This window comes from Pinus tabuliformis, chromosome 6, assembly GCF_031772625.1.
Source record: "Pinus tabuliformis cultivar Carrire ecotype Pingquan chromosome 6, CPIR1, whole genome shotgun sequence".
Taxonomy (NCBI): Eukaryota; Viridiplantae; Streptophyta; class Pinopsida; order Pinales; family Pinaceae; genus Pinus; species Pinus tabuliformis.
Genome location: NC_142292.1, coordinates 1,507,586,117 through 1,507,613,769, shown reverse-complemented (window position 1 = coordinate 1,507,613,769; position 27,653 = coordinate 1,507,586,117). Strand labels below are relative to the sequence as shown.

General features: G+C 36.9%; 2 protein-coding genes across 2 annotated transcripts; both read right to left on the bottom strand.

Annotated features, from left to right (window-relative positions):
* Window positions 1-975: 975 nt before the first annotated feature.
* On the bottom strand, window positions 976-1,995 carry LOC149264379 (putative UPF0481 protein At3g02645). The gene has a single exon (XM_089398634.1). It carries the CDS (start codon window positions 1,993-1,995, stop codon window positions 976-978), a length of 1,020 nt encoding a protein of 339 aa, XP_089254760.1.
* Window positions 1,996-20,774: 18,779 nt separating this feature from the next.
* Window positions 20,775-21,926, bottom strand: LOC149264378 (uncharacterized). The gene has a single exon (XM_089398626.1). The coding sequence runs from the start codon at window positions 21,924-21,926 to the stop codon at window positions 20,775-20,777; it is 1,152 nt and encodes a 383-aa protein (XP_089254752.1).
* Window positions 21,927-27,653: the final 5,727 nt, after the last annotated feature.

The following is a 27,653-nucleotide window of genomic DNA, read 5'->3' as shown; positions in this document are numbered from 1 at the left end:
TTGAAGATTAGATAATCATAACATCAGGAAAGATAATAATACATATTCAAATCCAACTCAACCTTAATTTAGAAAACCAAATAATGTAAAACATAACATTAAAACTAATAATCTAAAATCTTCATTTCTCTAATTATCTCTTACCTGTTTTTCATATGTATACAAGAGTTTCGATAACAGGTTTTACATAAATATACGAGTTTCAGCACCAGTGTGGTATGGCACATTAACCTATAGGCAGATTGACCAAAACTGCAGCAACGCCGCTACCGAGTGCGACACCTAACCGAAAGGAGAAAAGCCCATCCAACAGGTCGCTCATGGGACTTTTCTTTAGTGAACCAATAACATTATTTTTACCTTTATTTTTATTTTTTAAATATATTTCTATGGTTTATCTAGATGAATTTTGCTTTAAGATCTTTACTTATTCTTCCATATGTTTTCTTTGCTTTTAAGATCTATTCTGAATGTCGTACATGTTTCTATGTCTTTTGCTTTTACTAATTTCTCTTGCATTTTGAAATCATGTACGTACGTCTTTCTTTGCAGAATACATGAACTACTATGTCCGGTTGGTTTCTTGCAAGTACCTTTCAATGGTGTCGGCAGAATAACCAAGCAATAAATTAACGTACCTTCTTTTCTTTTTCAACAAGCAATGAATCAAAGGGACTTTGAAATATGAAGAATATATCCTAGAAAGCAAGGGACTGGAAATTGAACAGTATAACCTGGAAAGCAAGATAGGCTAGTATTCTTAAAAAGACACTTTGAATGAAATTCAGTAAAAATTGGTTGGAATTAGGTGTATGAATTTCACACCGCTCACAAAATGCTAAAAAATCAACTTAACATGCTCTTAACAAAATCTCAAAACTTCAAATAATTTTTGAAATAATTCAACATGAAATAAATACCTTAAAACATAAAATTGTTGTAATGGCAAAAGGTAATATACGAAATCTACAACTGCTATGAAGAATTTTGAGAATTGCATACCCACAAGCCACAGTATGCTTGTACCACATTCATTGCCAGAATGAAAGTCGCAAACAAAAGTGCTATGAAGCTCCACGGCTTTGAGAAATACTGCTCATAATAATAGTGAAATAACTCCCAAAAACCACTTCTCATCTTCACCTTGTAATACTTGGCGCTAAGCACTTCGTCGAGTGCGTGTTTCAGATCCTTAGGAGGCTCCACACTGTCATGATAGAATGGCCGACTCATGCTCTCCCAGATGTCGGTTATGTCCTTGTCGCTTACCACAGTTCTGCTACTAATCACATGACATTTCCTGAGCACCTGAACGTCGTCGGGAGTGTCGATGAGGCAGTCCATCAGTTGAATGAAGTTCGTTACGATGTTGTCACGGGCAGCGTCAATGAACTCCAATGCATGCAGGTTTCTCAACAGAATCTCAGTTTGCAGAGAAGATATGGTCATCCGTGGAAGGTATATCGTGCGGGACCATTTGTCGAACCTGATGTTATTTGGTAGCCTGGAGAACGATCTGAAATTAATCCCGGCCTTTGCTAACTCCCAAGCGTTATATGCTTTGATTGGATGTTCATCCTCCTTGGGACGAAAAAAGCAAAAGAAAATACCATACGTCCCGTCCAGAAAGCTGCAGATTCTTTGAAGTCGCGTTGGTGCTGGGAAGTCGACTTTTATTTGCAGGAATCTGGAAAAGATTGAGTGAATACAACGCAACAAATGCGGCTGCATTTCTACTCCTTGTGCATCGCCAGGTATGTTGATGAACACATCAAATGGAGATAATTTCTTGTACGCCTTCTGCAACAGTGCTGTAATGCCGTCTTTCAAATCGAGAACCCGCAATAACTCAAATTTCACGAAAATTTCTTTGAGGAGAAACAGCGGGATCTGATTCTCCAGCTTGATAATATCGCAATTTATACGGACACCGTACTCACCTCTCTCATGTCGGAATAAAAAGAAAGATAGAAGAAACAAGGAATCCAACGTCATCATGAGAGAGAAATTCTGAGAATAGTTACAGTGCAGGGCGTTTTGCGGCCAGTGTTGGGTATTTTAAATGCAAAATACCAAAAACAAACAATATGTTTACCACAGAGCCAATGCTCTGTTTACTCTGTCCAGGATCTTTTGACAGAAAACCTCTTAGAAACAAAATGACTCAGATCAAACCATTAAACTGACACAAAACATTTCTATTCACAAATATATTTCCTCATACATATTCATCCTCTGTTACTGAGAGGGATTCACCACAAGAAAAACATTCAACAAAAAAAATTCACTGTGTTTTCACCTACATTCACTGAGCTGGGTTTACTCCTACATTCACTGAGCTGGGTTTACTGCTGTAAATCCCATTTTACATTCACTGCTGTAACAAAACTTTACTGCTGTAATATAAAGACTTACATAAGATTACTGCTGTGAAAAACAAAATTACACAGGCTTACAAAAATTCACGCTCCACCATTTCCTTTATCCACTACTTGTCCAAAACCACACATGGTTTTCCTTCACCTCTGTTTTTCAATTCCCACAAAAACATTACAACATATTTGTGCACTGCTGTGCATACACCCTCTGTTTTACAAAATCAACACCACCACCATTACAACCCACGAGCATATTTCTCCTTGGCTCGTTCATCTTTTTTTAACTTGTGTCAATATTCTTTTTACATACCATTGCCCCAAAAAAAAAATGGTCAACGCGTGAAACAAAAACTTATTACATACGATTTATGTTTTTAATACGTGCCGTATAAAAACATATATAAAGGAACATATAATAAAGTTTGCCCATACCCATATTAAAAGGGCCTCACCAAAACTTCGTAAAAGCATTAAAGACCACAGCGTTTCCTCCACGGCAGTCAAACTGGAAAACCTTTCACTCCACCCAATGCATTGATTTGCTGCAGGCCCGTATGCACCTTACGCGATCGACGGTGGAGGATGAAGAAACAAATCCGACGGCGGTAATGAATATCGGAGGGCAGTTTGCAGCAGGGCTTTAACCCCCGAGAAGATGACGTTGCGTTACGTCAGGGCAATGACACGCGTCTGCACCAAATCCCATCGGAGCCGCATATACGGAAACAGCTTTTCGCTGGTAGGCGGTCCGAGAAAATTAAGCAGGTTTCCGGTTTTGCTTTGGCGGTTTTGGGTGAGTTACGCACGGAGTTGAAATTAGATTTCAACACTCCCCTTTAATTTCAACTGCTGTGCATTCGGTCATACCGAGACACTTTCTCAAAAATTCAAAGCTCTTCTGATCAAGTGGCTTTGTCAAGATGTCTGCTACCTGTTCTTGAGTCCTGCAATGTTCTAGGACAATTTCTCCATTGTTCACTAATTCTCTGATGTAGTGAAACCTTGTATCAATGTGTTTCGTTCTCTTATGAAACACTGAATTCTTTGACAGTGCAATAGCTGAGCTATTGTCACAAAAGATCACTGTCGCTTTTGCCTGCTCTTGGCCTAAGCTTCTCAACATTCTTCTCATCCACACTGCTTGACATGCTGCTGCTGTAGCTGCCACATATTCAGCCTCTGCTGTAGACAATGCTACAATGGACTGCTTCTTAGAAGCCCATGAAATGACTCCTGAACCCATATGAAAAACATAACCGGAAGTGCTCTTCCGATCATCTACACTTCCAGCCCAATCGCTATCTGTGTACCCAACCAAATCTGAATGTTCTGAGGCATGATATAAAATTCCAAACATTTTGGTGCCTTTGACATACCTCAAAATTCTCTTTGCTGCCTGCCAATGTGCCTCCTTTGGCCTCTCCATGAACCTGGAAATTAAACTAACAGCATACATTAAATCAGGCCTAGTAGCTGTTAAATACATAAGGCTGCCCACAATACTTTTATACAAGCTAGGATCAAAATCCTTGCTGCTGTCCTCTCTGCTGAGTTTTAATCCCATTACTGTGGGAGTGATGGCTGCCTTGCATTCTTGCATGTTAAATCTGTCCAAAACTTGATTTACATATCTTGCTTGAGATATAAAAATTCCTTTTTCATTTTGATCTACTTCTATGCCTAAGAAGTATCTCAAGAAACCCATGTCAGTCATTTCAAATTCATCCTTCATGACTGATTTAAAATTTTTAATGAGCTGATCATCATTACCTGTGAAAATCACATCATCAACATACAAAACAACAATTAAAATCTTACCATCCTTTTCCTTGATGTAGACTGTGGGTTCTCCTTCACACTTGTCAAATTCATTATCCAATAGATATGAATCTATCCTGCTGTACCATGCTCTTGGCGCTTGCTTCAGCCCATAAAGAGCTTTCTTCAATTTGCACACTTTGTGCTCTTCACCTTTCTTCTCATATCCAAGAGGCTGTTCCACATAGACCTCTTCCATTAACACTCCATTTAGGAATGCTGACTTCACGTCCATTTGGTAGACTTTCCATTTGTTTTGAGCTGCTATGGACAGCACTGCTCTCACGGTTTCCATTCTTGCAACCGGGGCGAAAGTCTCCTCATAATCTCTCCCATACTGCTGCTTGTAGCCTTTGACAACCAGCCTTGCCTTGTGCCTTTCTATCTTGCCTTCAGCATTGCTCTTGGTCTTATAGACCCATTTTACACCAATGACTTCTTTGCCTTTTGGTAACTCAACCAAATCCCATGTTTTGTTTCTCTCTATGGCATTCATCTCCTCATCCATAGCTTCTATCCATTTCCTATCTTTAATAGCTTCTTCAAAATGAATAGGATCATCAACATGACAATACAAGGCAAATAAGGAATTCATTCCTTCTTCATAAATTTCACTTAGATTTCTAAACTTCTTACCTCGTTCACTTGGTGTGCAAGTGCTTGAAGATGCACTTGAATTTCCTCCTTGTGGTGTGCTTGGAGAAGCACTCTCATTGATCCTCAATGGTGTCCCTTGCTGTCCTTGTGTTGGCGCTGCTGTTTGGGGATGTATTTCAGCCACCTCCTCTTCATCTTCATCATGAGACAAACAGTTCTTGACATTAACTGTTTTCTCTATGCTTCCATCCCAAGCTTCCTCTTCAATGAATTGAACATCCCTGCTGACAAAGAACTTCTTGGTAGATGGAATGTACAGCCTGTAGGCTTTGGATTCATCACTGTATCCAATGAAGATGCATTTCTCCCCTTTGCTGTCCAACTTCCTCCTTAGCTGATCTGGAATGTGTGCATAGGCCACACATCCAAAAACTCTCATGTGGGTGACTCCTTGCTTTCTCCCACTCCATGCCTCTTCTGGCACTTTGTTCATGACTGCTTTTGTAGGACACCTGTTCAATATATAAACTGCACAATGTACAGCTTCAGCCCAATACTCATTTGGCAAATGCTTTGCCTTCAACATGCTCCTTCCCATCTCCATGATGGTTCTGTTCTTCCTTTCAGCAACTCCATTTTGCTGTGGAGTGTACCTTGCTGTAAACTGTTTATGTATTCCATTTTCTCTACAAAATCTTAGGAATTCCTTGGAGATATATTCACCTCCTCTATCAGTTCTCAAAACTTTAATGTGCAGCCCGCTTTGATTTTCAACAAATGCTTTGAAGTTTTGGAATTTCTCAAAGACTTCACTTTTGTTCTTGAGGAAATATATCCAAGTCTTTCTTGTAAAATCATCAATGAATGTCAAGAAATATAGGTTGCCTGCTAATGATGGAGCTTGCATTGGTCCACACAAATCTGAGTGGATAATCTCTAAGGGTGTCTTTGCCCTTATACTCTTCCCTGATGGAAAACTTTCTCTATGTTGTTTTCCCAAAATGCAGCCTTCACATAGGCTGTCCGGTTTCTCTATCAATGGTAATCCTCTTACCATTCCTTTTCTGCTCAATAAGTTTAGACCTCCAAAATTTAGATGCCCAAATCTCAAGTGCCATAACCAGTTTTCATCCTTTGGCACGCTTTGGAAGGCCTCTTGGGTAACTGCTGCAATTTCATTTTTGTTTTTCAAATCTGCCCTGATCCTCAAAGGGAACATCCTGTTCCTTGTCATCTTCACTTCAGCAATGCATCTTTTGCTGGGTGGTATGTCCATGATGGTGCACACATCATTTTTAAAGAAAACATTGTAGCCCTTATGGACAAGCTGTCCAATACTCAAGAGATTACATCTCATTCCGGGGACATAGTATACATCTGCTATGGTTTTCCTTTCTCCTTGCTTTGAAAGTATTTTTATTTCTCCTCTTCCCATAACAGACACTTTACTATCAGTTCCTAGTGTGACTTCTGATTTCACATTTTTATCTAGGGCAGAAAAGAAGGCTATGTTTCCGGTCATATGGTTGCTGCAACCTGAGTCTAAAAACCATATGTCCTCACTATGTGTTTCAGCCATGTTACAAGCTAACAGGACATTTTCTTGACTGCTGTTTTCTCTTGTAACATTTGCATTTTGTCTGCTGTTCATATCATGCTGTTTCTTTCTACAATCACTAGCATAATGTCCATACTTTTTGCAATAATAGCATTGAACATTAGATTTATCATACCTTTGTCCTTGAGCATGATGTTGTCCTCCTTGTTGGCTGCTGCCTTGGCCTTGGTTCTGATTTGGATTGTTGCCTCTTCCTTGTGCATTTGATGAGTTGTTCCTTCCACCTCTGTTCTGGCTTCTGCCTCTTCCTCTTTTGTTTCCTCTGCCTTGACCTCTGCCTCTTCCAAAGGACATCTGGGTCTTGAAGGCTTGCTCAAGAGATGAGTTTTCATTCCTACTCAACCTCTGCTCATGTGTTATCAGTGATGCATGCAGCTCATCAACTGAATAGCTTGAGAGATCCTTTGTCTCTTCAATGGTGGTGACTATGGCATCAAACCTTGAGGGTAAGACCCTCAATATTTTCTCCACAATTCTTCTGTCTTCAATGGTTTCTCCATGAGTTCTCATTTGTGTGATTACACCAATCACATGAGTGAAGAATGAGTCAATGTTATCTGACTCCTTCATGTTCAAGTTCTCAAAATCCTTTCTCAGCAATTGTAGCTTTGCTGTCTTCACTCTTTCCATGCCTTGATAGGCTGTCTTGAGGGTTTGCCATGCTTCATTGGCTGTCTTAGCTGCTGCTAACCTTGGAAACATACTCTGGTCTACTGCTAGATACAACAACACACGGGCTTTTGAATCTTTCTTCCTATTGTTCTTAAGCAGATCTTTCTCTCCCTGAGTTAATGCATTGAACTCAGTTTCATCTGCTGGTTCTTCAAAACCTTCTTCAACTATTTCCCATAAATCTTGGGAAGCAAGCAGAGCTGTCATAGTTATTGACCAGTAGTCATAGTTCTTCCCATTAAACTGTGGGAGCTGGGTGTTAAACAAACCCATACCAGTGCTTGTGCTGGCCATTCCTTGACTGTGTATTTAAAACACTGACTGTCTCTTCAATAACAAACAAGATAGCTATGAAGAATACTTGAATCCTTTGTTGTCTGAGTCTTCTGTCTGCCTGAGAAGTTTTGCTGCAGCAACAACCTTCTCCCTTCAGCTTCTTTAACTTTTTTAAAGAGCCTAAGCCTGCTCTGATACCACTGTTGGGTATTTTAAATGCAAAATACCAAAAACAAACAATATGTTTACCACAGAGCCAATGCTCTGTTTACTCTGTCCAGGATCTTTTGACAGAAAACCTCTTAGAAACAAAATGACTCAGATCAAACCATTAAACTGACACAAAACATTTCTATTCACAAATATATTTCCTCATACATATTCATCCTCTGTTACTGAGAGGGATTCACCACAAGAAAAACATTCAACAAAAAAAATTCACTGTGTTTTCACCTACATTCACTGAGCTGGGTTTACTGCTGTAAATCCCATTTTACATTCACTGCTGTAACAAAACTTTACTGCTGTAATATAAAGACTTACATAAGATTACTGCTGTGAAAAACAAAATTACACAGGCTTACAAAAATTCACGCTCCACCATTTCCTTTATCCACTACTTGTCCAAAACCACACATGGTTTTCCTTCACCTCTGTTTTTCAATTCCCACAAAAAACATTACAACATATTTGTGCACTGCTGTGCATACACCCTCTGTTTTACAAAATCAACACCACCACCATTACAACCCACGAGCATATTTCTCCTTGGCTCGTTCATCTTCTTTTTAACTTGTGTCAATATTCTTTTTACATACCATTGCCCAAAAAAAATGGTCAACGCGTGAAACAAAAACTTATTACATACGATTTATGTTTTTAATACGTGCCGTATAAAAACATATATAAAAGAACATATAATAAAGTTTGCCCATACCCATATTAAAAGGGCCTCACCAAAACTTCGTAAATGCATTAAAGACCACAGCGTTTCCTCCACGGCAGTCAAACTGGAAAACCTTTCACTCCACCCAATGCATTGATTTGCTGCAGGCCCGTATGCACCTTACGCGATCGACGGTGGAGGATGAAGAAACAAATCCGACGGCGGTAATGAATATCGGAGGGCAGTTTGCAGCAGGGCTTTAACCCCCGAGAAGATGACGTTGCGTTACGTCAGGGCAATGACACGCGTCTGCACCAAATCCCATCGGAGCCGCATATACGGAAACAGCTTTTCGCTGGTAGGCGGTCCGAGAAAATTAAGCAGGTTTCCGGTTTTGCTTTGGCGGTTTTGGGTGAGTTACGCACGGAGTTGAAATTAGATTTCAACAGCCAGCTGTAGAAGTGTTCAAACTGCGGCCGCTTGCTTTCGATGACTGCATACATGTCCTCCATGGTGTTGGCATCGTTGATGATGAGATTCAACAGTGTGGCCGCGCAATTGACTTTGTATGCTTCATTCATCGACATCTTCCTCATCTCATCATCTTCAAGACCTCCCACTGCGAAATCTTGATAATGGTAAGGACCGAGTGAGATAAGTTGAGGAATGTAATGCTCTGGATTGGCAGTAACCAGAGCTTTGGGCGCGAGCATAGGCGGCGCATCGTCCGTTACCCTGCTTTGATACAGGATTTGGTTAAGCCGTGCACCCCACTCCGACGACGATAACTGAGTGCGTGATGGTTCCGCCATGTCAATCAGTGAGCGAAAGAGCTTTGAACTTCTTTCGATTGTTTAGTCCTGCTCTATTTCTTTTTCTTCATGTAGAGCACACATGAACCAGATCAGAGTAGATGATTTCTTTTTAATAAAGCAAGAACATAATGTTATATGCTTCTAATGTACTGACAATATTTCTTTATTGGGGGGTTCTTTTGCTTTTAAATTGTGAATAATGCGACGGAACAACTACTCAGTATTTTCGTACCTCTACCTCCTCAAATAGGAAAGTAAGTATCATAGTTGAGAACTTCATGACTGCGTATTGTTCCATTTAGCATGAGAAGTATGTGTGCCAGCAAGTTCACATGCAACATGTCTAATGTTCTTTTATCTATTTTATTGTTTATAATGTTTCTTTGAATGCATAACGAATTCAATATTTAGAAAATATATCTTGAAAATTTCTTTGAATATTTTTATTAGCGACAGTTTAATTAGTTGGATGAATTGTCTTGAAAGTTATGGAAATTCTGGTCATATTTAGAGAAATTTGGCAAGGATTTTTGTAAATCCAAGTCATAGTTGTTAAACTTCAAAATTTTAGGTATCTTGACGTTTTTGATGTGAATCCATTTCCGCCATTAAAAACACGATTCAAACACTGCCTCTACAAGGTTAGTTATGGAAATTCTGGTCATATTTAGAGAAATCTAGCAAGGATTTTTGTAAATCTAAGTCATAGTTGTTAAACTTCAAAATTTTAGGTGCCTTGACGTTTTTGATGTGAATCCATTTCCACCATTAAAAACACATTCAAACACTGCCTCTACAAGATTTTTTGAAATTTTTTTGCCCAGATTCCCGCTAGTCCATGCACTTGCTCTGCTTTGGTAGACGACTCCCTTCTCCAACAAATCTTTAGAGATTTAGAAAAAATTGATGGAAAAATATATTTGAAAAATTACTAGAATAAAAAATAATGAGATAAAAAACTTAAACCATAATTTTTTTCCTAATTGCTTTATGTAATATATACATAGTTTAATTTTAACTATATATAATATACACATAATTGAAATTAAAATATTTTATTACTAGAATAAAGAATAATGAGAGAAAAAACTTAAACCATAATTTTTTCCCAATTGCTTTATATAATATATACATAGTTTAATTTTAACCATATATAATATACACTCAATTGATATTGAAATATCTTATTTATATATTACATTGTTCACATGAAAATGTTTTTTTTGTATTATTGCCCTGAAGGTTCATTCTACAACCCAGTATGAGATGACGTGAACCATATATAATATACACTCAATTGATATTGAAATATCTTATTTATATATTACATTGTTCACATGAAAATGTTTTTTTGTATTATTGCCCTGAAGGTTCATTCTACAACCCAGTATGAGGTGACGTGTATTTGTCTAAATAGAAAAATACCATCTGCTGTAATAAAACAAATGAATAGTATAAAAAAATGTATGAGTAAGATGTTTAAATCTTATATTTTTCAAAAATATTTTAGTAGAAGATTTAAATAGATTATTTGAAGATCTATGCCAACTAATTTATGTCGATGTCAATTTTATATATATTATATATAGAAAAAAAAATTGTTAAAATAAAACAATTTAATGTTGTATATAAAAAAATATTCAATGGAGTTATCAATAAAATATCTGAATAAGAATTAATATTGACATATACTTAAAAATATATTAATAATAGAAAAACATTTTAATTTGTGTGATAATAGATATACATGTAATGCAAAATATTTCAAGGTAATTTTTCTCTATATTATATATCATGAAAAAAAATATATTTTGATAGTTAAAAAAATTATTTAGTCTTATGTACTATATTTAGCAATTCAAAATACAATTTAAACAATGAAAAATAACACATTTTATTTTGCACTTTAACAAAATTTACTCCTAACAAATTTAATTCTTCTAAACTCATATTAAATCCATAATTAACATAAATCTATAAAAATAATTATAATTTAAAAAAATATATATAAAATTAATAAATAAATAAATTTATAATTCAAATTTATAATTTTAACACATTCTCACCAAATATCAAACCAATTCTTAAAATAGCACATAAACTACGCGTTGCAGCGATAGTAAAGTAGTTGTTTCCGTACAAGAAGGCTCCCCCAATAAAGAAATAATATTCGATCGGTCACGAGGTAGGAGCCTATAATATTGTGTTTCCTTGCTTTTATCAAAATGAAATAATCTTCTCTCTGGTCCAGATCTATATAAAGAAAAAGAAAAGAGAAATGGTTCTTTTCATTTTTAAAGGTTTAACATGAGTGGGATAGAAGATCGGTATGAGCTTTCTTGTCGAGCATATAATAAATTTGTATATCAAACCTTCACCTTAAAAGACATGATATTGCTATCAGAAGACAATAATTCATCAGTTTCACTATGTCGATATTAGAAAAATTTAAGAAATTCAATTTTCCCGGAGGGGCAGAAAGTTAGGATTTTCGATAATCTGTTTCCACGCACCGCGGAGCTGATTTTGCGGAGCAAATCTCATTTCGCGCAGATACGTTCCCGCGCAGTTAGCTTCGCGCATCGGGGAGCCAATTTTGCGGAGAGGAGCTCATTTCGCGCAGATATCTTCCCGCACCGAGAAGCTATTTCACATACTTAGATTTGGCGCAGAAGGGGTTATTTTAGAGATCTAATGAATAATATTCACTCATGGCAAAAATAATAAAGTATTGAGTTCTAAGTAAAACCAAGGCTTTAAAGTGATTTACACTTACGAGTAATAACATGTAAGTTGTTTCGACAGCCCACCAAAATTTGTTCCACTATTTTCTCCCCAGAGACTTAGGTTTTTTTTTTCTTTTTTCTCTAACCTCTTGCAAAATGACTTTTACATTCATATTTAACTCAACATACGATTTTGCATTTAATTCGTGACAGAGAAAAATAATTAATATGGTATTGTTGTTGAGTGTGATTAGAATCGCGCAGGTGTTTGTGGAGTGTGAACAATAGTTGCTGAATGAATGCTTCCCGTATCTATTTACCAAAGTACATTAAATGTTTTAAATTCCTTGTTGCATTTTGGAATGGTTCACCCATGGCTTCAATCCTTCTATCTTTAAACAGAGATGGAACCTCAGTGCTTCTATCTTCAAAGAGAGATGCAACCTCAGTGCTTCTATCTTCAAACAGAAACGCAACTTGCAAAAATATGTCTCACAAGTATGACTACTATCACACTATTTATTGTGGTGGTTGGGATTATTATTTTCAATGGTCCATATTGTTTTCTTTTCTTTTCCTTTGACAAAAGTTAGTGAAATATTCTTAAATAGAATAAGAGTAATTCATTGCTTTCACTCTGTGTTCTCGCTCTTTTAGGTTTTTTTCGAAAAGTAAAATTCATAGGTAGTTCGATCATTCTATATTTGACAAAGTTTTTGTTTTTTTGTTTTTTTCGAAAAGTGGAATTCAATACCAGTTAGTCCGATTAGTGTTCAAATTTGAACACATCACAGCCCTTCCGAAGCCCTCTAGGATGTAAGAGAAGTTTTTAGCAAAATTTACCAGTCAAAAGAAATTTAAATTTTGATTTTTACAAGTTTAAAAAAAATTAAAATAACATTATAAAATTCCCAATGAAGGGCTACCTCTCTGTAGGACATTTCAAAAAATTCAAGTTCTCTCACTGATATAACACTCTAAAGTCTGTAGGAGGTTCTGACAACACTAAAAAAAGTGCAATGGGACGTAATGGAGGTTGTTCATCCATTCCCAGGCCATCAATCATAATGGCAGCATTGATAGAGTTAGCAGTGATGATATGAGGTTTATGTTCACATTCGGAGGTTTCTTTTATTCGTTGATAGCATAGGAGAAGTAGCTATGTATTGGTATCCGTAAACATGCATATTTTGAAGGTATCAGAGATTTAAAACAAACAAGTGACAAAAGAGAGAATTAACGATGATTCAGGTAGATTATTCTGAGCCTGAGCCTGTGAATCTTGTCTGCATTGTTTTTCCAATCTCAACCTTACAGTGAGTGCATCACAAGTTGGCAAGGTATTTTAACTCTCGGTTATAATTTTCAACTTTCATTTCCCCGGCGTTTCATTCAGTTCATTGATTTAGGCAGAATCTATTAAAATTATTATGTATGGAATGGTTGATTAATATTTATACATTCATGTGTAGAACAAGTTTGCAAGGTATTTTAACTCTCAGTTTTAATTTTCAACTTTCATTTTGCTGGCCTTTCATTCAGTTCATTGATGGCGGAACCAATTAAAATTATTATGTATGGAATGGTTAATTGATCTTTATATAGTCATGTGTAGACTTTGTATTTTTTTATATCGTCCATCATGTCATCGATGAAATTTTTTTGGACTAAGTCTTTGAGCAAATTCGACGGCTTTTTGCTCTTCTTGAGGAGGAAAAGATGAAATTGTTGCGGAATGAGAACCATCAAGCTCCGTATCAAGCAGAATCACTTAATCTTTCCATTCAACTTGAAGGTTTATGTGGATTTCAGTCTCCTTATATTTACTTCTTCTTGTAATTACATCTTGCTATACTCAACTTTGAAAAATCAATGCCTTGAAGTATTTCACTTCATATTTTCTCATATATTCATTTTTCCAGGGATTGGAAGGGGAGTTATGAAGCTTTTGAAGCGTGGATAAAGGCAAGCGATTTCACAGTTCCAATCAATGGCCTTCAACAGGTATGCAGTTCAACATTTGAAACTATATTTTTCATACTTGTTGAGCGCTTAAAAATATATTAAAGTGATAGTATTGACATTTTTACATCATAACCACATACTACATTTTCTGTGGTATCTCCATTTTCTTTAATTTTTAAAATTTTCTTCTTTCTTGTCAACTCACCATTAATACAAGATTGTTAAATTATGAGATTACCTCATTAGACTTACTGATTCACATTTTTTTTTCATCTTGCAAATAACTACTACCATCTACTACATCTTCAAGGATGTGGAATGTACTGATCATGCCAAATATATTCGAGTACTGATCATCTTAGCGCTAATGAAAATAACTTCAATCCTACCTTTATAAGGACATATTCAACACATTACTTTGATGTTCCACATACATATCTTGACATAGTATAATAAGGCCGATAGGGTTCCTTACATTTTCCATGAAGACATCATTACATTGAAACTTTGATGTTCGACATGGAAATCTTGAGATAGCATAATAAGACCGATAGGGTTCTTTATTTAGGGTTTCCTTTTAGAGAAAATTGATATATAGACAAAGTAATCTCTTTATTAATTTGAGTTCTTATTTTATAGTAATAAATGAAATAAATTAGTTAAAAATGTAATTTTATCGTGTTTAAAAATAGATTAAAGTGATAATATTGACATTTTTACATCATAACCACATTTCTTGTTGTATTTTCATTTTCTTTCCTAATTTGCAACATTTTCTTTCTTTCTTGTCAACCAACCATTAAGACAAGATTGTTCAATATTGAAAACCATTCAGACAAGATGGTTCAATTATGAAATTACTCCATTAGATGGTGGTAACTACACTTAGTGATTCAAACATTTTTTTATATTCTTGTAAATAACTACTACCATCTCTTTTCTATTTTTAGATGATTCCATGACTGACAACCATAATGCTTACAAAAGCCTAGCATTTCTTCCATTTGAACTCACTGTAAGCATGCTTACTATTAAGCCTAGCATTTGTAAAATCAAACTTCATTTAAAACCATGTATTTCTTCTCTTATCTTAAAAAACCTTTTTCTTTACTAACTCTCTAGTTTTTGAAAACATAGAAATTAATGTTATAAATTTTTTTTGAGAAATAATAAGTGTGCTTCCCATAAAATTATGTAGAGTTTTGGATCAGGGAGAAGTGTTAAATGAAACTGCATGGCTATTTAATAACCACAACATAAGACTGGTGTGCCTACATGGCTACAACTTAATTTTCTTTTTCTAGTTGTCTTCCCAAAAGATATAGAATGCCAATAGCTATCCATACAACTACCATTGTGTCTCCCACTTCATTTTCTCCATTCGACATCTAGGAAATAATTTGTGTGTGTGGGTGTACATGTAGCTACTGCTATGAAGGGATTTTAAGTTGATGTTGAAATCATAGAAAAATTAAATGAAATTGTTAATGAAAAGAAACCATATTATTAGAAAAAGACATCAACGAAAAGAAACCTCTTTATTAGATAAAGATATCAACAAAACTTGAAATCATTGTAAGGACCAAATATGAAAACCATTCTTAAACAACAACAAAAATGACCAACCAAGGCATACAACAACAACACTGCAGATATGTATTACATATTATAATATTTCCCTATTAGATGTGGAAAACTTTCCTTTTAATTACATAATTTTTTGAATTAATAAAGCTTGAAGTTTTTAATGGAGATGAAAGTCTATTGATAGTGTTATTTGATTGAGCAATGTTAAGAGAAAAGTCCAATTCCCTTGGTTGTTGAAGGTATATATATATATATATATATATATATATATATATATATATTTGGTTTGCTTTAAATTGTTTCAAGTTGAACAAAATAGATAGTATAAATTAGAAACAAATGAAACTAAAAAAACCTTTTCCATTGTCCAAATAGATTTATATTTTCAATGATGTAAATGAAAATATTTTAAAGATTATCTAATGAATAGAAGAAACATATGGTTACTTTTTCTCAATAGAATTTGAGAAAAATGTTTGCTAATTTACTAAATTCTATTAAGATTTTATAGTGTTTTAATGTAGCCACCTTTTAAATTTTAAAGATTTAGGACACCATTTCATTTTGGCATTTTTTTTAAAGAGTTTATTTAATATACACTTGTTGACAGAAGTATAATTTTTTTATAACTTTTCATCTTTGAAGGGTTAGATAAATATATGCCCTTCTAAATAAAATTAAGACCAGCCCTTCAAATTTGATCACTAAATCTGATCATTCTATATTTGACAAAGTTTTTGTTGATCAAACATTTTCTTTAGCCATTGTTCAATTTTTTTCTGTCCTTAAAATACACTCTTTCCATGTAGATAGCTTTTAAGTAAAAAAATATGTTTATTGAATTAAAATTGTATTTTTTATTAATTTTTTAAAATAATTTTTATATCAATTACGTCTATCCCAACCAAAAGTATATATATTTTTAATTAGAATTTAATTTCAAAATATCATATAAAATAAATTCACAATACATTTTTTATTAAAATTATTATAAATTCACAATATAATCTTTATTAAGAAAAATAAATGTTTATAAATCATTAACCTATAAGCACTGCAATATTTTTTAAAGCTTTTTTACTCAAACCAACCAAATCCATCTCAAAGTATCATATAAAATAAATTCATAATAAATTTTTTATTAAAATTATTATAAATTCACAATATAATTTTTATTAAAAAAAATAAATGTTTATAAATCATTAACCTATAAGCACTGCAAAAAAATTTAAAGCATTTTTACTCAAACCAACCAAATCCATCCTTTTATTAATTTACTTATAATAAATCTCATATAATGTCAAAATACATGGAATTATGTGTTTTTTGTTAAATGATCAGAGTGTTTTTAAATAAAAATAAATATTTATTTATATAATTCGATATGAATATTTATTTATATATTTACAGGGTTGATTTTGATATAGTATTTTTTTTAATCATAAATTATAATTATATAGAATGTATGTTTAAATATAACAAATATAGATATATTAAATTGAGATTTTAATTTTAAAAGTGTTTAAGGATATTTATTCAGAATTTTTAATTAGATATTAATTATTTTTATTTTTAAAAATAAATATTTTTTAATAAATTAATATCGATTTATTTTAGTTATAGATCTATCTCGTATAAATAGGGACTAAAAAGTGTAAAATTTGAAAAAGGTATTCTCAATAGATTTGAACTTTTTAAGTGCTTAATAAATCTATTCAAATGAATTCTATTTCTTGAAAGTCCTTTTGAACATTTAGATTATGTAGACTCCAAAACTTAAACTTGAAACTTCAACAAATCATTGCGGCATGGTAGATAAAATTAACTGAAAAATATATTTGAAAAATGGTCAAAATACAAAGTGAGACTGTTTAATATGTTTTAACCACACACATATATTCAATTACTTTATATAATTTCTACATAATTTTATTTCAACCATAAATATTTTATTTATACCATATATAACATATACACATTGACACATGAACTTTTATTGAATTATAGATCTCTAAGTAAATTCTGTAAAAAAAAAATAAAAAAATTACACGCTCAATCAACCACAAAATGTTTTATAATGTTTCAAATTAAAACTAACCAAATATGTATATTCATTTCTTTCATTACAACCCACATTGCTTCTTTTTTTTTCCCTGGGAAAAAGTCGTAATTTTTATTAAGGTTAAGAAAATTACATTTTGCAGATGCCGAAGCATATTCAAAAGCAGGCTTGTGCCTGTCGAGTACGTTTTTTAACTGCTATATACAAAAAGTCTCCACACAGGGAGCATGTAAATAAGTCAGAGCTATGTTCAATATATATGCTGGCTCTTCGCAGAGAGAAATATATAATGCTGTAATATAACAAAAAGATGTACTGTTCAGCTGTATCTACATACTGAAAAAAAAAACAAAATACTGCATATGTATATGGGCTTATAGCCCATCATTCCAATTGTTCATCAAATGGCCGATGATAGTACTGATAAAAAGTGCCATCGACTTCCTCCTGGATCCACCATTCCTCCCCTATTCTGTGCGCTGCCTCTTTGGAGAGTTGATCTGCAGTGGTGTTCTGTTCCCTGTAGATATGATGACAGACAAAAGATTCAAAAGACGTAATCAATCTCTTTGCTTCATCAAGAATATGTCTCAAAGCAAATGCATGACAATGTGATGCATTATTGAGCGAATTGCAAACAACTTTGGAATCACCAAAAATCTGTAAGTGTCTGCAATGTTTAAGGATAGCAAAATGAATGATATGCTTGGCTGTGATAAGTTCTGCGAAGTTGTTTGTGCCTCTGCCTAGGTTAATTTGAATCTTGTAGCAGTGTTTGTCGTTTAGGTGAAGTATGGCTCCCCCCCCGCACCCATCATCTTGGGCTGAGCCATCAAAGAAAGCCCAGGGCTTTGTATAATCAATGGGGATAGGAGTGAGAGTTCTCGGTGGAGTGGAGAGGTCCTCTTCCGGTATTAAATTATATTCTGCCACAGTATGTAGAATAATCGAAGGCCAGTGTGGCATCTTCAGTTGGAAGATGGACTGATTGCGGGCTATCCATATAGCCCAACAAATTAGCAGAGGTAGGTTCTTGGCCTTGCCTGTATGCTCTAAGCACCAGTTTGACCAAGCCTCCTGTAGGGTGTTCCCATGCCATTGCTTCAGATGCGGGATATGTGATGAAATTGACTGCCAGAAGTTAATGGTCGAGCTGCAAGATAGAAACAGGTGCTCTGTGCTCTCATCAGCATTAAGACAAAGGTGACAACGAAAGGGTCCATAGAAGGATCACTTCATGAGATTAGAACCAGTGGGGATTTTATCAAAGATGATGTTCCACATCAGAAGTCTCGTCCTGGGCGCAGCCTTGAATTTCCATATCGACTTCCAAGTGGGAAGGATGTCAGGTGGTTTATGTGGCTCCATAAGTTTGAGGTATCCCAACTTGGGTGAGTACACTCCATGTTTTGCATGTGCCCAGATAATCTCATCTGGTCCTTCCATAAGTCTGATTTGAGCTTGTGTGAGAGCAGAAGTATATTCCTTCCAATCATCAGACCATTGGTTGGGCAGGTTTAGAGCTCTGGCTGTTAACCAAGCCTGTTGGAGGAAAGAGGAATTAGCTTGGTCACCAATGTGTTTGATATGTGTGATTCCTCTGTCATGGAGATAGCGAGTAAGATCAGCTGGCAGTCTATGAGCATTCCCGCAACCAACCCAAGGGTCCACTCCAATACGAACAGCATTCCCTTCTTTAATCCGCCAAGTGATGCCGTCTCGAAGCAAGGGTATTGAGTCAATGACAGCTTTCCAGATATTGGAGAAGAGATTATTGTGTCCATGTCTAGTACAAATCCAGTCTAATATGGGCAGTGGCTTAATGTACTTGGAATAAGCCACCTGGGTCCAGAGACTGTCTGCTGTGAGTAAAATCCAGCCAAGTTTTGCTACCAGAGCTTTAGAGAAGATAGCCAGCCTCTTAATGCCCCATCCTCCCCAGCTCTTAGGCTTAGTAATGGTCTCCCATTTCACCCATGCAAATATATGCCCCGGCTGGTGTCCTTTCCAAAGGAATCTGCAGCATATGCTCTGGAGCCTGTTCAGTATGCCTCTTGGAATCCAAGCCAGGGCCATCCAGTACACAGGTGTGGCTTCAATGACTGCTTTAATGAGTACAAGTCTTCCCGCTCTCGAAAGATATTTGTGGTACCAGACTTGTAGCCTCTTCTCTACTTTGGAGATAAGCCATAGCCAATCTACAATTTTATAGCTAGATGGTTTCAATCTAAATCCAAGATACTTAATTCCATCCGATAATTCCAAGGTGACAAAAGGGAAGCGCTGTGAGGCATAGTTGATTTCGTGTGCCGAGCATCCAACTGATGTAATAGTGGACTTGTTATTGTTTATCTGCATCCCCGTGGCCTGTTGGAAAAGAAGGAAGGAGTTATGTAAAGTGGAGGAGTCACCGATACTGCCATTTCGGAAGATGAGAATATCATCAACGAATAATAGGTGAGTAAGGAAGAAATTATCCACTATTTTGATTCCAGTGATTAGGTGTCGATCTCTGGTGGATAAGATTATCCTACTCAGACCTTCCATAATAAGGAGAAAGAGCAGTGGAGAGAGAGGGCATCCCTGTCTGAGCCCTCTCTCAGCAGTGAAAAAGGGAGTAGCTTCTCCATTGAGGAGGACACTATAAGATACATCAGTGATGCAGCTCATCATCCATTTGATAAAAGCATATGGGAAACCAAGATGGGTAAGCAGCAGCCTAAGGTACAACCAGTTTGTTCTGTCAAATGCCTTGGAGAGGTATACTTTAAGAATCATTCCTTTCTGCTTCTTGATCTGAAGAGTATGCATAAGCTCCTATGCTGTAGCTATGGCTTCATGAATTTGTCTGTGATGTAAGAAGGCAAACTGTTCAGATGATATGTGCTGTGAGAGGATGGGCTTGAGGCGGTTTGCAATAATCTTAGCAATGATTTTGTAAAGACAGTTACAGAGTGATATGGGCCGAAAATCATCGAAGGAGATCGGATCATCAGTCTTAGGTATGAGGGCGATGAAGGTGGATTTGATAGCTGATGATATCCGACCTCTTCTCCTGCTGTCCTCCACTATACTCAATAAATCGTGGCCCAAAATGTCAAAGAAAGAGATGTAAAATTCAATGGTCCATCCGTCCGGGCCAGGGCTTTTATCCTTTTTAAACCATTTCAGAGTGGCTTCCAGCTCTTCCATGGTCACCTCCTTCAGTATCTCTTCCGAAATGTCCTGGTCCACATATCTGGGAAAGAGCTCGGCTACTCTCATGATCTCCAGTATGTTGACATTCCCTGGCGCCTTGTAGATACCTCTAAAGTGTTCAGTGGCTAGCCTGGCAAAATTCTGCTGATTAGAGATGGTGATGCCATGTTCATCCTTTATTCCCATATAGTGTTGATGGCTTTCCGGCCATTGGCAAATTTATGATAGAATTTTGTGTTGTTGTCTCCCTCAGTGAGCCAAATAGCCCTGCTTCTCAATCTCATGCTTTCTTCTCTTGCCTTCAATATTTGAGATCGTTTAGCTAGCAACAGGTTATATTGTTCCTTACTCTCCGGAGTGTTGAAAGTTCCTGTTGTAGAGTTTTCATACTCCGTGATGATCCTTTCAGCCTCCATGAGGGTGTGGTTATCCTGGATCCTCTTCTGATGTGCCCATTTTTTAGTAATCAGCTTGAGTTCAGTTAGCTTCCTGACAAAACCTGTAGATAGTTCATCTTCTTCCCGGATTGGGTTGTTTTGCCAGTATTCGTGGACCAGCTGAATGTATGAAGGATCTTGTAGCCAGGAAGCATTGAAATTAAAGGGGCTCTTAATTTTACGAGTGAGGCCATCTACCTCCAGGAAGATAGGTCTGTGATCTGATAAACCCCCCGATCCTACCCATTGACGAACTCTGGGTAGATCAATGTATAACTGTTCTTTAATGAGGAAGCGGTCGAGTCTTCTGGCCAAACTCTGATCTCCACTCCTGTTATTTGTCCAGGTATACTGTAATCTAGCAGAAGGAATGTCCACCCAGTGGTGGTCCTCCAATAGGGAGGAGATGGTATCAGAGAGAGTATCCACTTGTGCCATATGCCCCCAGGATTCGCAATAGCCCAGGGAGAAATTAAGGTCCCCCCCCAATATTATGTTATCTGCTTGAAAGAGTCCTATTTCAAGAAGGGATCTCCAGAATGTAGCACGATCAATACAGGGTCCATAGACATTTATAATGCGGAGATCCTTTTCAAGTGTATGATCATATATGTCGAGGCCTATGAAACCTTTGCCTCCCCAAAAATTGCAGATGTCCATAGACTTGTTACAAACCCCTAATGCCAGGCCCCCAGATCTGCCTGAAGCATCAAGTGCATGGAATGTCCAATTCGGGAGCCAAGAGGAAAGAGTGCGAATGAGATGGTCAGCTTGGCAGAGAGTCTCCTGAAGAAATATTATATCCAGTCGATCCGAGGTTAGCAACCTCCTGAGTGCTAGTTTTTTGGCTGAACTAGCAAACCCTCTACAGTTGAATGAGAGGAACTTCATGAGGGGGGAGGGGGAGGGCCATCCTTCGCTCTAAGGGCCCCAAAAATGGTGTGCTGTCACCCAAGGGCGACCTCCTCATCCGCAGTCTGCCTAGCTTTAGTAATACGAGATGGACGGCCTCGTGAGGTCTTGTGGGAGGTGGGGGGACTAACAGGGTCAAGACCAACAACATCCGGGCCTCGGTCTTTGATCCGAGGATGGAGGGAATATCGGGGCGATGGCTTGGATAGTGCCGAGGTCGAAGTGATCAGAGAGGGGGGAGCCAAAGGAGGAGGGGGCGGGATCGTGCAAGTGAGTGATGTATGAGAGTGAGAGAGTGATAAATGTGTAACAGGGGGAACAGAGTGAGTAGAGACCGATGAAGTGCAGGATGCATAAGATGTCAAAGAGTTAAGAGGAGATGACATACCCGTAACCGCTGAGTCCGCCGGAGGGGTCAATGTGTGTTCCTGAGCCTCTGAGGACGATGGCGGTGCCGGGGGAGGTGCAACAGTCTCTATACTTGCAGGTCCTGATCCATCTTGAGGTGCACCTTCCTCTGGTGAGCGCTGTTGAGTCTCAGGAGGCTGTACCGGATGGTGATCTAGAGGGGTCGACCGGTTGATATCAGCGACCTCTTCCTTATCATTCCTTTGTGATTTCCGAAGAAGCGGGCAATCCCGGTAGAGACGTCCGACTTTGTGGCATCTGCGGCAACGATATGGGATGCCCTCATAGTCGATAATTTGCCTTCTCGCCGTATCTTTCCACTGAATGGTGATGTACTCGTAAATTCCTCCCCTGGTATCCATGAATATAAGAATCCTGGCATAAGACATCATGCCCGTCTGAAGATAGGACTTGTCATAGCCCATGTAAGTGCCGAGTGCATTGCCAATGCGTTTGAAAATTTCTTCAGACGGAGACCGAGCAGTTGAATCCAAATAGGTCCAACCCCAATCTGCTCTGTCTCAGGATCAAATAAGGGTGTCCATCGCTTGAGGAGCACAGGCGCATGGTCAAAGTGCCAGTGTGAGGACAGAACCCAGTTTGTGTGATCGGCACGCGCGAAACTCAGTGCAAACCATCCCCTCACAAAAGTCTGCACAAATGGGATATCAACCGAGTGATTCCCCCATATCTCGGAAGCCCAAGCCTTCAAACGTGCCGCCGTATAGCTGCGACCCCTGATGCGCCCGACCAAAACTCGATCTGCAAAATCCATCGCTTCGCCCCACTGTATGTCCTCTTCTAGTCTGAGGAAATAATCAACTTCTCTAGATTTGAAACACTTTGATTTCCTTCTAGAGCCACCCGGAGGAGCAGGGTTCCGCGGATGACCAGATGCCGGAGGAGAGAAATGAGCCGGTACCGAGGGTTGGAAGGATGCAGGGATACCGGCAGGAGAATCGTGAGTGAAACCAGAAATGGGGTCCGAGAGCGAGGGAACGGAAGTAAAACAGCCTGATGAGGGACTAAGGTAACCCAGGGGGCCGGAAGAGGCAAGAACCAGGTTAGGGTTGTGAGGAAGGCGGTGAGATGAACCGACAGTCTGAGGGGTTAAACCTAGGGTAGGGTTTAGGCTGTCGGCAACAAAACCCAGGGTCGCTGGAGAGTGGGGAGGCGTCGAAAGAGCCGGCCAGGTGGGAGGTTCATCCGGGAGAACGACCGACAGAGATCTAGAAGATTCACCATGCGAATACTGAGAGTAAAACCCAGAGAAATCATCGTAATACATACCTTCTGAGCTAGCATTAGGGGTTCGCCAGATGGAGACCCCATCCAAAGGGTCAGCAGAGTAATCGACGGTCTCCAGGTCCTCCATAGTCATCTGCGCCTCGGAACGGTGAGCACTTTGCGGAGCAGTGAATCCCGGTGAAAACGACATGTAGCAGTTGAAGGTTGATGAGAAACCGCCGCAGGTGAGAGCGTTAAACAGCTTCAGGTAACGTAACCCCCGAGAGTCGTGAACCTGGACGGCGACAGGAATGGTAGGGAAGCTGACGGAGGATGTGCGCGGTGGTGAGTGAAACGGAGCGGCGATTTACCAGTGTCTGCAGGGTTACAGAAACCCTAACCTAGTTCAGTACGCACGGTAAACCTACGCGACGTCCGCATTTCTCCAAGTCCCCACATTGCTTCTTATTTAGAGAATATTTTATTTTTATTTTAAAAAAGATAAATGTCAAAAGGTTTAACAATGAAGGAATACACATCTCCATAATATTGGGATCTTAGATTGTGTTTCTTGGCACAATAATATATAAATATATTTGATTATGTGTTTGAATTGTAATTCATGGAACATTTTTTTTATTTGAGGGTTAGGGTTAAAAAACAATACATAATCACATGAGAGATAGCCTAACCAAAAGGGATACTACCTTTGTTGTGGGTAATCTTTAGACTCAAATTCTTTTTGTTCTTGGAATAAGTCTTAATTATTTTTAATTAGCCAAGAGCTCCTCTTCCTCACACACATAAGGAATCAAGCGATTGGAAAATTTAACCCATTCTAAAACACTAAAAATCTACCCCATTATAAAACACTAATAGTTTACTTCACGTGAAATGCTAATTCTTAAATAACAATGATGGGTTAACATATATTTATAGTTGGGGGTGGGCATAGGCTTGGGGAGAGGTTATTCTTTTTCTTTTATGGATCAATGGAATTGACTTATTCCTTTGGTTTAGATTGAGATCCAACAATCAAGCTTAGGCCTATGCTCTCCTCCAAGGCTTATTATTGACCATGCCCAAAAAATATCTAGATTCTTAATCATTGAGGATTCATGAACAATCCTTCAACACCTAAAATATGTAGTTCTAAAAAATCTTATCAGAAAAATCCAAATAGTATTAAAGCTATGTTGCACGGGAAACGTTCCTGAGAGTTGGGAAACCCATTCTAGTAGTTCCCACACTCCCCGAAACTTTGGATTTGCACAAGAACATTTTGTTTTAAAATAGAATGACAACGAGAGCTTTAGATGGTATTCGAATCTTTGAAGGAGAAAATTGGGAACTTGGGAGTGAATTTTGCAACATTCCAACATTCCCACAGTTGTATGGACGGAAATTGGCGGGAAGACTGTCGATGGAAATTGGTGGGTTTTTTTTGGGCCAAAAAAACTTCTTGTTCCTCCATAAATGCTTGCTCCTAGGCCTCCTTTCACTTCATCGTTGAGGTTGTTGTTTTCTGTTGAGAGCAGGATAATTTTTTGTTTTCGTTGAGGTCTTTTTTTTGGCGTTAAGAGTGAGAGAGCAAACAATGTTGTCTGTTGTTGCAAGTTGGAGAGTGAACAACGATTGACAGCCCTTCAACAATAGACAAACTACTGTTTCTCCCGTTATAGGTTCAGGTATGATCAAGCATATTTTATGTGTAAATCATTTGACTTCCTGACCCACACACGAAGGGATATGCAGAGGAAAAGATAGTGTGTTGTAGCTTCTTCCTATATCTGTCTTTTAGATATTTATAATTTATTTGTTTGTAGCATCAATTGAAGGTCCAATAGTAGTCTGTCTCATATATGTATTATCCTCCAGCCAACATTTCTGCGTGTTCAATTGTGAATTAGCTTTTCTTCATGAGTTATAGTTGGAAGAGAGCTCCCTTTTTTATTATTTAAAGTATTTTGACTCAAAGATGGTTGGATCGAGCAAGTTGTAATGCTAGGCAGCCAACATTTCTAAGTGTTCACTTATAGTTAGCTTCTTTCCACAAGTACTTGGGTGTATGCCCTTAACCACTTAAAAGTTCATAGCAAAGATTTGTTTATGCTAATTTATTTTATTATTTTTATGTCAACACTTTTTTTTTTATAACTAAATGAAAAACATCAAAGTTTTTCCAGTTTATTTTATTTATATTATCCACATAAGTAGATATGTCAACACTCTTCCACTCTAACAATGTAAAAGCAACTTCCTTCCCTAGATAATGAAATGTATTTCCTTTCATCTTCCTAGACCCTATTTTGCACTAATTTATATGCCATGCAGTAACTCAACAAAAACTTAATTGAACATAGAAACACTGCATTGTGTTTTCCACTTTCTTTGATTGTAAATAAACAACTAAGTGAGAAAAACATTAAATACTTCAAACATATATGTGATGGTGAGAGTAGGATTTCATATTGGTGATAATATTAATATTTTAATAGTTTTAAATAGAAAAAACGATGATAATAAACATAAACAATGAGTATTAACTTTATCTAGACATGCCTTTTCATTGCTTCTAATAATTTGACAGAAAACTTTGATTAAATATATGTTGGTGTTTCCCTGTATTTTTTGCATAGAAGGATAGATCCATAAGAGTAGAAGTATAATAGATTTTTTTCATTGATTTCATTTTCGCTGATGTATTTTCATTGTTGTTAAGTTTTACTTTTGATCATTAGGTGGTGTGAAATTTTTGTTTCATAATTTATAGTTGCCATTCATCCAATTACATTTTCCCTAATAATTCATATTTGACCTCTAGATGGTTTTAACTCAACTTTATTACTCCATTGGCTTTGGTGCTAAAAAAAATGCTTAGTGTGTGATGTTCTTAAAGCCTTATTGTTGGTTCGAATTTTGATTCATAGGCATAACTTGATAGGTACATTTGTATTTTTGTATATAAGTACAATTTATTTTTTGATTTATCGTTGTACATTTTGTTTATAATGTGTTTTTTGTCTCTGGTATTAATCAGGGAAATCATGGAGGGTGGTAGTTCAATACCAACAAGTGGATATGAGAATTCTTCTCTTCCTCCAATTCCAAGTGGTTAAGTCCAACAAAGCACAAACTCCAAGAAACCCTTGTTAAATTTTGGGAAGAAAATTGCAAAAAATAAGAAAAAGAATAGTGGTGGTTGTGAAGAATGGATGTGCACATTATGTAACCATGTGTTTAAAGGAAGCTACACTAGGGTGTGGCATCATCTTCTATCCGTATGCGGTGATGGTGTAAAGGGTTGTACATGTACTATTTTGAGAAGGATGGAGTTGACAAAGATTCATATGGCTTCCCTACGATCCAATGTAATGAACTTGGAATGATTGTAATTCTAAAGTACCTAGATCTTCTTCCCATGATATGGAAGATTTGGTTAATTAAAATGCAACAAATCAATTTGAGTTTACGGGGGGGTCTACCTCTAGGAGGAGTAAGAGGAATGGTAGTTTTGATCAGAAACAAATTGCTAAAATATACAATGTAGTACATAGGGATGAGGCTGATGATGCTATTATTGATTTTTTAATGGCAAATGGAATTTCATTTGATGCTACCCATTCTCCAGATTACAAAGAAATGGTGAAAAAATCATAGCTACTCGACCAGGATATGTAACTCCAAAGTACAACAAAATGAGGACATCATTTCTAGATAAAGGACAACAAGAATGCGGGGGCTTATGGGCCCCCTTAAATGATCTTGGATTTATTCAGGATGTTCAATAGATATGGATTGTTGGACAGACATTCAAAAAAGGCCATTGTTGAATATTATTGTTACATCTCCAGCTAGACCCTATTTTTTAAGAGCAGTTGATTGTAGTGGGGAATTGAAGGATGCTACCTTCATGTTTGAAGTATTGAAAGAAGAAATTGATGAGCTTGATCCTTCGATTGTAGTACATGTAATCACATATGCAACCACTATTTGCAAAGCAATGATTTTGATGGTTCAAATTCGATATAGGCATATATTTTGGAATCCTTGTTGTGTGCATGCCTTGAA